The sequence below is a fragment of the Oncorhynchus tshawytscha genome, linkage group LG33, assembly GCF_018296145.1.
Source record: "Oncorhynchus tshawytscha isolate Ot180627B linkage group LG33, Otsh_v2.0, whole genome shotgun sequence".
NCBI classification, from domain to species: domain Eukaryota; kingdom Metazoa; phylum Chordata; class Actinopteri; order Salmoniformes; family Salmonidae; genus Oncorhynchus; species Oncorhynchus tshawytscha.
Genome location: NC_056461.1, coordinates 19,182,055 through 19,194,507, shown reverse-complemented (window position 1 = coordinate 19,194,507; position 12,453 = coordinate 19,182,055). Strand labels below are relative to the sequence as shown.

Genomic DNA, 12,453 nt, shown 5'->3' with positions numbered 1-12,453 from the left:
GCTCAGACATAATTGAATGTACAGTAGGCCTAGCCTCTATATCAGTGTGAATGCTATTGAAGACATGCAATTACTTAGAACAATGTGGACTGCAAATGGGTTCAAGTTAACGTATTTAGCACAGATAGGTTAGTATTTATTGAATGGAAACCTGGAAACCATGTGTTTGATGTATTTGTTACCATTCCACATATTCCTCTCCAGTCGTTACCACGAGCCAGTTAAGGTGCCACCCACCTCCTGTGGCCTATAGTATTGTTAGTGGGCTAGCAGCCCAAGCCTGAGGCAGAGCTCACAGCCAGTCCAAAACAGGCTCTATTTTAGGAACACTCAAACATATAATACCGTATCTTAAACCCCAAACTAAGGATTGATCTTGTGTTTTGTTGTCCTTGTATCATTTTTTTTTTAAGTATGAGACTGGTTGATTTTGGTTTGACGTCAAAAGATTACCTGTGAGTCACCTGTGAGACAACACTTAAAGGAATATTTCAGGATTTTGGCATTGAGGCCCTTTATCTGCATGCTAGCAGATACCCATATACTTCCAGTCATTGCACTAGTCATACACATCCAATAAATTGGTCTGCACCTCTTAAAACGCACCACTCGTAGTGATTCAGGGCTAAGAACACTGTTCTGTGCCCAAGAACACTAAGGTAACCTGCCTAAATGACTACTGACCCGTAGCAATCACGTCTGTATCCATGAAGTGCTTTGAAAAGCTGGTCATGGCTCACATCAACACCATTATAGCCAGAAACCCTAGACCCACATACCATCCTAACAGATCCCCAGATGAGGCAATCTCTATTGCACTCCACACTGCCCTTTCTCACCTGGACAAAAGGAACACATATGTGAGAATGCTATTCATTGTCTACAGTTCAGTGTTCAACACCATAGTCCCCTCAAAGCTCATCAATAAGCTTAGGCCCTGGGACTAAACACCTCCTTCTGCAACTGGATCCTGGACTTCCTGATGGCCGTCCCCAGGTGGTAAGGGTAGGTAACAACACATCCGCCACGCTGATCCTCAACACATGGCCCCTCAGGGGTGTGTGCTCAGGCCCCTCCTGTACTCCCTGTTCACTCATGACTGCACGGCCAGGCACGACTCCAACACCATCATTAAGTTTGCTGATGACACAACAATGGTAGGCCTGATCACCGACAACAACGAAACAGCCTATAGGGAGGAGGTCAGAGACCTGGCCGTGTGGTGCCAGGACAACAACCTCTCCCTCAACGTGATCAAGACAAAGGAGATGATTGTGGACTACAGGAAAAAGAGAGCCGAGCACGCCCCCATTCTCATCGACAGGACTGTAGTGGAGCAGGTTGAGAGCTTCAAGTTCCTTGGTGTCCACATCACCAACAAACTAACGGTCCAAGCACACCAAGACAGTCGTGAAGAGGGCACGACAATGCCTATTCCCCCTCAGGAGACTGAAAAGATTTGGCATGGGTCCTCAGATCCTCAAAAGGTTCTACAGCTGCACCGTCAAGAGCATCCTGACTGGTTGCATCACTGGCTGGTATGGCAACTGCTCGGCCTCCATCCGCAAGGCACTAGAGGGTAGTCCATACAGCTCAGTAATTCACTGGGGCCAAGCTTCCTGCCAAGACTCCAGCCACCCGTGTCATAGACTGTTCTCTCTGCTACCGCAAGGCAAGCGGTACCCGGAGCACCAAGTCTAAGTCCAAGAGGCTTCTAAACAGCTTCTAGCCCCAAGCCTGAAGACTCCTGAACATCTAATTAAATGGCTACCCAGACTATTTGCATGTTCATGTCTTTCAAATCCCTACACGAGGTATCCTAAAGATATTTGTATTTGTGAACGCCTTTCATCAAAGTTCTCCATGTTTGTTGTGAAAAGTTGTCAAAGTTGTCAAGAATGTGAGTGTGTTTATACAGGATGTACCGCCACCTACCATCAACAAAATTTGGGAGGCGCGCGGCATCGAGCTCAATTTGGCTTCTGCAAGGTTTCGGAGGATCTGCATTGGCGTCACACCCTCCGCACAGAGCCTGCTGAATCAAGCATAAATCACATTATTGTTAGACAGAAGACATGGCCTCCTAATGACACACAAAAGCACATACCTACACACAAACACAAACACACACACACACAGTCCAGTTCATCACACGCTGTTAGCCCATTATCCCCCAGCAGACAGCCTCCTGCTCGTTAGTGCATGTATTAATCACCTGAACAGATAGGTGGGGAAAGCAGAGCAGCCTACCTCCCTCTCTCTCTCTCTCTCTCTCTCCTCCTCCCTCCCTCCCTCCCTCCCTCCCTCTCTCTCTCTCTCGCCGTCAGTCTGTCTACTGCTCTAATTCACGTCCATGTCTATCTGTCTGTCTTTCTGTCTACTGCTCTAATTCACTTTCCTCTCTGTCGGTCTCGAGCTCTGATTCACTTCCCTGTACTGTCTGTCTAGTCCAGCTGGCTGGCTGGCAGGGGTTAACATGCTGCAGTGGAGGAAGGAGACAGTCATTATAAGCATCAGTCACTCTGTCGCCATGACCTTAGTGTACCCTCTGGTTCCTATTTGGATTTGAGTGACATGGTGCATACAATGGATCAGAGAAAGAGCATGGATAAGAGTGATAAGTTGGATACAGTATAGGTTGTCACATATGTCCAGTGGTGTACACACACACAAGTGTTAAGGAAATATATATTTTAGGGATACAGTAGGGGAGGAGAGAGTCGGGTGTATGTGAACCAAAGGACAGACCCAAGGAACCTAAGGAAGCCCCATCACATCGTCATTGTACCATAGCTGGGTGATCTAATGATGAGGCTGTTACCATAAAGTGATACTAATAACGAGGGGACACCACATCAATTCCACCCTTCTCCCTGTGCTGTCATCATTATAGCCGTGATTGACGGCTGGGGTAGCCACTCTGACAGGGAGATGGAGGAAGATCCTGACAAAGGATTTATCAAGGGACGGGAGTATTATCCTGCTGAAGGACACTATATCTTTAAACCTCACAAGTTTACTGCATTTTAACTTTGCGATGATCTTTTTTAACTCTCATTTATTACTCAGCCCAGTGAGTCAAAGTTAAAGGATAGAGTTACTGTTAAGTCCCTGTGTCAGCGATAATTCCTATTATTTTCCCACGGCCCTAGACAGTTTTGCAGGACAGGGGTGGCAGTCCCTTTCAGAGGAACAAAGAGAAGAAGACTTGTCTCGGTCAGGGCTGACAGAGACTCACTCAGGGATCTCTCTGGAGCAGGGGTCTCCAACCTTTTCTAGCATGAGAGCTACTTTTAATTAAACATGTCGCGAGCTGCAATTTCTTTTCTAGCCTTCAAATTGGCACATTCTTCAAATAGTACTCCTGCAACTCTTCCCCGGGTCCTTAGTGTACAAGAGGACTGTGTGTGTGTGTGTGTGTGTGTGTGTGTGTGTGTGTGTGTGTGTGTGTGTGTGTGTGTGTGTGTGTGTGTGTGTGTGTGTGTGTGTGTGTGTGTGTGTGTGTGTGTGTGTAGCACATGGGGATGTGTCCCCACTTGCGCCACCGAATAGCCAATCAGCTAGCTTTTTGTGTGGCGCAACTGATCAAATCAAATCAAATCAAATGTATTTATATAGCCCTTCGTACATCAGCTGATATCTCAAAGTGCTGTACAGAAACCCAGCCTAAAACCCCAAACAGCAAGCAATGCAGGTGTAGAAGCACGGGGGCTAGGAAAAACTCCCTAGAAAGGCCAAAACCTAGGAAGAAACCTAGAGAGGAACCAGGCTATGTGGGGTGGCCAGTCCGCTTCTGGCTGTGCCGGGTGGAGATTATAACAGAACATGGCCAAGATGTTCAAATGTTCATAAATGACCAGCATGGTCGTATAATAATAAGGCAGAACAGTTGAAACTGGAGCAGCAGCACGGTCAGGTGGACTGGGGACAGCAAGGAGTCATCATGTCAGGTAGTCCTGGGGCATGGTCCTAGGGCTCAGGTCCTCCGAGAGAGAGAAAGAAAGAGAGAATTAGAGAGAGCATATGTGGGGTGGCCAGTCCTCTTCTGGCTGTGCCGGGTGGAGATTATAACAGAGCATGGCCAAGATGTTCAAATGTTCATAAATGACCAGCATGGTCAAATAATAATAAGGCAGAACAGTTGAAACTGGAGCAGCAGCACGGCCAGGTGGACTGGGGACAGCAAGGAGTCATCATGTCAGGTAGTCCTGGGGCATGGTCCTAGGGCTCAGGTCACTGAAACTGGAGCAGCAGCACGGCCAGGTGGACTGGGGACAGCAAGGAGTCATCATGTCAGCTAGTCCTGGGGCATGGTCCTAGGGCTCAGGTCCTCCGAGAGAGAGAGAGAAAGAGAGAAAGAGAGAATTAGAGAACGCACACCTAGATTCACACAGGACACCGAATAGGACAGGAGAGGTACTCCAGATATAACAAACTGACCCTAGCCCCCCGACACATAAACTACTGCAGCATAAATACTGGAGGCCGAGACAGGAGGGGTCAGGAGACACTGTGGCCCCATCCGAGGACACCCCCGGACAGGGCCAAACAGGAAGGATATAACCCCACCCACTCTGCCAAAGCACAGCCCCCACACCACTAGAGGGATATCTTCAACCACCAACTTACCATCCTGAGACAAGGCCGAGTATAGCCCACAAAGATCTCCGCCATGGCACAACCCAAGGGGGGGCGCCAACCCAGACAGGATGACCACAACAGTGAATCAACCCACTCAGGTGACGCACCCCCTCCAGGGACGGCATGAGAGAGCCCCAGTAAGCCAGTGACTCAGCCCCTGTAATAGGGTTAGAGGCAGAGAATCCCAGTGGAAAGAGGGGAACCGGCCAGGCAGAGACAGCAAGGGCGGTTCGTTGCTCCAGAGCCTTTCCGTTCACCGTCCCACTCCTGGCCAGACTACACTCAATCATATGACCCACTGAAGAGATAAGTCTTCAGTAAAGACTTAAAGGTTGAGACCGAGTTTGCGTCTCTGACATGGGTAGGCAGACCGTTCCATAAAAATGGAGCTCTATAGGAGAAAGCCCTGCCTCCAGCTGTTTGCTTAGAAATTCTAGGGACAATTAGGAGGCCTGCGTCTTGTGACGGTAGCGTACGTGTAGGTATGTACGGCAGGACCAAATCAGATAAGAGTGGCAAGAGGCTCTGGGAGGGCGGTCACATGTGCTTTCAAAGCAGAGGTCCTGGGTTTGAGCCTTGGTGTGAGCCGAATCAGGAGGAAGAGGTACTTGTTAAGCAAGAATCCGTGACATCCTTTAAACGCACCTGCGTGTGTCCATGTGTGTCTGCATATGTCTGTCAGTAGAGAGAATCTGTATGTTTGCATATATACGTATCCATGAAGAGAGAAAGACAGCTCATTTCATATCAGGGTTAGGGAGGTTAATCCTGCTGAGAGATTTAAGTGAGAAAGAGAAAAATTACTTTGTTTCAACGTTCTATGTTTTTTCCCCCACTCTTATTCTGAGTCATCAGACTATGGGAGCGCAGGAGCTGTGACTGGACTTGCAAACGAAGAGTCAACATTTGAGTTGCGCCTGGGAGACTTGATTTACCATTTATTTCTATTGGGCACAAAATAATGTGAAACACAACCAGAACCAAACAGCAAGCATCCAACAAGTGTGTAGAGTGAGAAGCTTGATGTAATCATTGTGTTCTAGGAATATGGGCCCAAATACTTATCTTTTGACTACTTTAATACACATATAAGTGAATTTCCCCCCAAACTTTTGGTCCCCTAAAATGGGGGGAATCTATGTACAAAAAGTGATGTTATTTCTAAACGGTTCACCCGATGTGGATGAAAATACCCTCAAACTAAAGCTGACAGTCTGCATATGATACATAGACATGCTACATAGTCATTTTATCCTGTCAAATTCAAAGTGCTTGAGTACAGAGCCAAAACAACAAAAAATGTATCTATTTACAGTGGGGTCCAAAATGATCGACACATCAACAATGACTGTACAATAACACTGAGCCATATTGCTCAAAGAAATTGGAGAGATCACATACCTCGCTTGTCAGATCTAGACTTTGTACATAGGGAAGCAGTCTCTAAGGTGCATCTGTGATGCAGGGGAGTCTGCCTCTGACCTTGGCTAGCAAGCTGCTATTCCTACACTATGGCTGACCAAGCACCTGTAGTAATGCTATTGAGCGTGTGTTTGGTCTGGGGTTGTTGCTGGGGAATGTGATAGTTCTGGTCTAAGTGAATCCCACTCTGGGGGGGTCTTGTGTGTCTGTGTGTGCAGGGGGTCTGTGTGTGTGTGGGTCTGTGTATGTGGGTCTGTGTGTGGGGGTCTGTGTGTGGGGGTCTGTGTGTGTGGGGGTCTGTGTGTGGGGGTCTGTGTGTGTGGGTCTGTGTGTGGGGGGTCTGTGTGTGGGGGTCTGTGTGTGTGGGTGACTCCTAGCGGACCTCAAGCTTTAACAGGTGAACTTTACATACATTTCCTACCGATCTGGTCTGGGGTGGAGAGGCCAAATGGCCCTCGCAGGAGAGGGGATGTGTGTGTGGGAGTGGCACCGTGGGTTCCCGATCACTCTCTGTATGGTTTGGACAAACACACACAGAGGAGAGTGAGAGAAGAGGGATAGGAAATAGAGAGAGGAGATAGTGAGGGCGAAAGTATGACTGCCCCACTGTTTATTCAAATCCTATTACTGCTGCAGCAGTGGCAGAGAGAGATGGGGGAGATAGGGAGACAGAGAGCATGAGAGAGAGAGAGAGAGAGAGAGAGAGAGAGAGAGAGAGAAGGGAGGGAGTACCTCAAAAGTTATTCCTAAAAAATCTAATTTTTTTGTCTTTCTCCTCTCTCTCCGCAACTCAGTTCAAAGATGTTGATGTATTCTAACACTATGGTCAATGTGTTTCCAGCTGCGAGGGCTCACCAAGCCATGAAATGGAAAAGGAGATACAATCAGTGGGTATCTGCAAACAAGCCCTGTAGTCATGCATGAACTGGCAATATTTTGGCATCAGCTAACATTTTGTTGAACAGTGAATGCAGCTCTGCCAGTGTACTTGTACTGTATTCTAATTTTGAATTTTGACCTCTCACACTCTCTCCTCCTATCTTTTTTCTCCTCTCTTGCCTGGCCCTCCTCTCTCCCTGTTCCTACTTCCATCTGCTTCCACTCTCCTCTCATCCTCTCCTCTTCTCCTCTCTTCTTCTCCCACCTGGTCCCCTCTCCCTCTTCTCTTCCTCTCCATCTCCAGGATTCGTACCTTTCCTAAGGAGTCTCCTCTGTTGGGTCGAGATACGGTACGAGCTCTCATGTACTACGCCCTCAAGGTCTGGAGTGACATCTCCCCCCTCAACTTCCATGAAGTTGCGGGCAACGACGCAGACATCCAGATCGACTTCACCAAGGCTGACCACAACGACGGGTACCCTTTCGATGGGCCGGGAGGCACCGTGGCACACGCCTTCTTCCCCGGAGAGAGGTTCACGGCCGGGGACACCCACTTTGATGATGATGAGGCCTGGACCTTCAGATCACCAGGTGAGTGGTTGGTGGTTTACTGTACCTTCAGTGACTAGTGTGTATTGGGCATGTATTGTATATGTGATATCATGTTCATTTGTTCATTATATTTATGTGTATGTGCATTTCCAGGAGTTTGCACGTGGTTGCATGTGTGTGATGCCCAGTGACACCTTGCAGCTCCAGCGGTTGGTCGGTCAGCCATGGGTCGTTCAGATCTACTAAATGCTCCCAGACACAGGGATGCTCTCATTAATCATTAAGTCTGCCTGCTGCTGCTCGGCTGCTCGGCTGAGGACTGCCCACCTCCCCCCCCCCATCCCATTCTCATTAGACTGAGTGGACTCAATGTGGCTTCCCATCGCTCCCTCCCTGTCCATCTCTGATGGAGAAAGTCATGCCTTCTCTGTTATGACCTTACCTCTCCTTCCTTCACGAGACAGACGGAGGAAGAGGGTGGCAGGCGAGTGCAGACAGTTTTGGAAAATGTTTGTCTCTTTTTCTCAACAATGAGCTCCACCTACGTCTCCCTGTCTATGATGAGACTAGAACCGCTGAGAGCACCCAGAAGTACAGATCCTACAGTTTATAGATTCACATTCCACTCTAGCCAAGCCCAATACCTCCAAAGATAGACAGCCAAACACATCTGGAGAGGTGATGCAATGTGTGATGTATGCTGGCCCATTACCTCTCTAACAGAGCAGGACAGATCCCAAAGACAAACCGACCCAAGTTTGACGTTTTAATGTCACATGCACAAGTACAGTGAAATGCCTTTCTTGCAAACTCAAAACCCAACAATGCAATAATCAATAACGATGTAATACTAGAAAAAAAACTTGAGAAATAAGAAAAGAAAATATGAAATACACAGTAAAGTAAATACATAAGCATATATTTAAAAAGTCAGTTCCAATACCATATGAACAATGTGCAGGGATACTTGAGTGAAGGAGGTAGATATGTACAGTATAGGGGTAAGGTGACTAGGCAGCAGGATATAAGATGAACAGAGTAGCAGCCTCTTGTATGTGCGTGGGTGTAGAGTCAGAATAAATGTATGTGCATATTATGTGTGAGTGAGGAAATTATGGAGTGAGTGTTTGTGTGCATGTGTGTGTGTGTGTGTTGGAGTGACAGTGTGTGTGAGTGTGTAGGGCCCTGTGAGTGTGCATAGTGACTGAAATAAAAGGTCAATAAAGATATAAGGTAAACTCGGTCCGTGTAGCTATTTTGTGAGCTATTTATTAGTCGTATTGCTTGGGGATGGAAGCTGCTCAAAAGCCCGTTGGTGTCAGAAGCCCATTGGTACCTCTTGCCGTGCTGCAGCAGAGAAAATAGTCTATGGCTTTGGGTGGTTTGGGTCTTTCATGATTTTCCGGGCCTTTTTAAAAAAACACCGCCTGACAAAGAGGTCCTGGATGGCAGGGAGCTTGGCCCCGGTAATGTACTGGGCTGTCCGCACAACCCTCTGCTGCGCAATCGATCAAGGGCAGTGCTATTGACATACCAAGCAGTGATGCAGCCAGTCAAAATGCTCTCAATGGTGCAGCGGCAGAACCTTTTAAGGATTTGAGGGCCCATGCCACACTTTTTCAACCTTCTGAGGGGGAAGAGGCGCTGTCACGCCTTCTTCTAGACTGTGTGGGTGTGTTTGGACAATTTTAAATCTTTAGTGATTTGGACACTGAACTGTCTACCTGCTCCATTGCCAACCCATCGATGTGGATGGGGACATTCTCGTCCCCCCCCCGTCCCCCCTGTTTCCTCTAGGTGGTTGAGGGCAGTGTGGAGAACAATTTAGATTGTGTCATCTATGGATTTGTTGGGGCAGTATGCAAATTGGAGTGGGTCTAGGGTGGCTGGGATGATGGAGATAGTGTGTGCCGTAACCAGCCTCTCAAAGCACTTCATGATTATGGAAGTGAGTGCTACAGGGTGGTAATCATAGTGGCATGAAGCCTAAGAGTTGTTTTGATCATGGGTGACTGTTGTCATCTTAAAACATGTGGGGATTGCAGACTGGGGCAAGGAGAAGTTGAAAATTACTGTGAGAACGCACCCTGGAATACTGTCGGGGCCCGCGGCCTTGCGGGTGTTGACCTGATTAAAGACCCTTCTCACGTCTGCCTCAGAGATCACCCAGTCCTCTGGGTCGGTGACCGCCTTCACACCCGGCACATTGTTGTTGTCAAAGCATGCATAAAAATGAAGCATATCCTTGGATATCCTCATATCCTCGCATATCCTCTGATTTTAGTGACCATTTCCCAACGAAGCGAATCACAGGTACTTCCTGTTTCAGCTTCTGCTTTTAAACAGGAAGCAAGAGTACGGAGTCATGATCTGATTTGCCGAATGGAGGATGAGGAAGGGCCTTGTATGCTTGCTTGTGGGACCCAGACCTCAGTGTAGGGGGTAGGAGGTGGGGGTAGGAGAGAAGCGGGGCTGCGTGATGCAGACTGGCCCAGCTTGTATGCCTGGTGATGGCGCCAGGCTGCCAGGCCGTGCCCTGGTCTCCCTCTGTCCTGCAGGAGGCCTGGGGGCCATATGCTCCTGGACAGTGGCTCATTCTGCTCCAATTAGGGCTCCCACCAGGCCAGGCCGAGCAGGCAGGCAGGCAGCAGCTGCCTACACAGGGACTGGCAGGTGGAGCAGACAGGGAGGGAGGGAGAGAGGCGGTGGGGGTCAAGGGAATACACTGAGAGGGTTGGCGGATGGAGGGCTAGATTTAATGAAGTGGGAGAAAGTGAAGGAAGATGATTGGAAAATCCAGCCTCTCTCCAAGCCATCTCACATCACTGCATGAATAAATGATGATGATGAGGAGGTGGAAGTGAAGGATAATGATGATGATAAATATTATGATTTACCCTTCTCAACCCACACAGGGAATGAGATCACTCCAGTATTTGCTTATGATATGAACCCTTTTACTGAAACGAATGAACACCCCAAACCACCATCTTGATTTCTTGTATAATTTCCTAGTCCTTCAGCACTTGGATTTATTTGTGTTTGTTTGCTTTTCGTGTTATCCTTGACTTTCTGGTGGCAGACGTGAGTCAACCAAGGCGCAGGAAATACAGTTAATTAATCATCTCTTAACTTCTTCTCAACATCACAGTCCGTCGGGTCAACACTGCGACTCTTAGTCCCCCCCACACAGTAGGATACTAATCTCAAAGACCACATACTAAAACTGATACCAATGCCTTACCTTGACTAACGTTATGTACATGTATGTGTGATATGGTTGTTGTTGTGTTTTAAGACACTGAAGGATTGCGTTCTTTGACATGTGTAATGAAAACGTTGTTGGTGCTTTGGGTTACAAATGGGAGTTAAACCTTAACCAGTTGTCCCTAGTTTTCTGTCATAACAGCGAGCCATACAGGTGCTTCTTTCATTAAGGTACTTTTCAGTCAGTCTGAAACAGGATTCAAAGCCTGGCTTTCCCCCAATGTCCTAGACATTGGAGTGGGTTGTTGTTGCTGAAACTTTCCAACAAGAGGATCGTCTTTGGAGAGGTTGGAAAACTTGTACGGTCGGGAGCTAGCAGTGAGACTTCCTGGGCCCTAATCTTCTTAAGAAGGATGGACGTTACCAGAGGAATAAGGACTTGAGCAATTGCTTTTCCTCTCACCCTTTTTTTTTTTCTCTCGCCCCTTGCCTATTCTCTGAAAATATCTCTCATTGTATTGTTCTCGATAGGACCTTACAACTTTCCACACTTTCAGGGCCATCTGCTAATGTATGTAATTACCACTGAATTTAAAACGGAGCTAGAAGAATGCTGAACGCTCCATTTAAGTTCGCTAGCATTCTGCTCCCCACTGGTTGATTGTAAGGGGTGACATCAAATGTGGTGGCCAGGGTAGGCTCTTGGGGCCCGAGTCACATAAATGGAACGCTGTTTTTGTTTTGACAGCAGACAGATTGCTTTTATTCATAATCTCGCTGCTGATTGCTCGCTAATGCAGACAGCTTACGGTGGCCGAAACAAAAGGCTCATTAAGCAGGTGTGTTTTCAATTTGGCTTTGGTTCATGCCTGTGTGCGTGTGCACACTTGAGTGTGTTCATGTTTGTGTGAAACTGGGAGAGAGAAAGAGAGACAGAGAGATAGAGAGACAGAGAATGATATGGGAGAAGGTAGAAATTGCTCCACCCTGCTCATCCACATTATCAAGCTGTCAGCCAGTCATTTAGTCTCCCTGCTCTGGCTGACTGGCTCCTCAGAGACCAAATCAAATCAAATCAAATCAAATTTTATTTTATTTGACCAGGGTGCACCCCATGGCTAACAGGCTGTACGCCATCACCACCATCGCCATCACCACAGAGGAACAGCAGCCCTCTCCTGAGGATTGGAGAGAGACATCGAAATGGAGCCCTAGTCATATTTGGAGATGGTCACAGGGGCATGGAGTCAGGTTCCACAAAGCTGAACGCATTTTGGCTGAGTAAACAGCCACAAGGCTGAACCTGCTGTAGTCAGTGAACAAAGGACTCTAAAAGGGAATAGGGGGTTGTTCCTCTCATCCTCCACAGACTACTAATGTTTTCCCAGCGGCACCCTTTTCTGGCCACCTGTGGCTTGCTTTTAGAAAAGGTTCCCATCCCTAAGTCTAATGGGACAGACAGACTCCATCTGGCCTGTACTCTATATCTCTCTCTCTCTCTCTCTCTCTCTCTCTCTCTGTACCTCCTGCTGCCACCCATCCCAGCCCAGATGCTTCCTCCTCCACCCTGCATACTCCTTGTAAAGGAAATGTCACCATGGTACCAAAACCTCTCTCCCTCCTTTTATCCCTTCCTCCATTTCTCCATTCCATTTCTGCACAATGTGCTCCCTTAGATTACAACATGTATTGGGCTTTCCTTGCCCTGGTGGCTACACTAACCAGGAGTGAATCTATCACCAACTCTCTCAT

General features: G+C 47.7%; 1 protein-coding gene across 1 annotated transcript in view; it reads left to right on the top strand.

Annotated features, from left to right (window-relative positions):
• LOC112230936 (matrix metalloproteinase-17) overlaps positions 1 to 12,453 on the top strand; it is an 83,825-nt gene that overhangs the window by 58,650 nt on the left and 12,722 nt on the right. Inside the window, exon 4 of the mRNA XM_024397349.1 lies at positions 7,247 to 7,533. Coding sequence (XP_024253117.1) covers positions 7,247 to 7,533 — 287 coding nt within the window. The remainder of the gene's footprint in view (positions 1 to 7,246; positions 7,534 to 12,453) is intronic.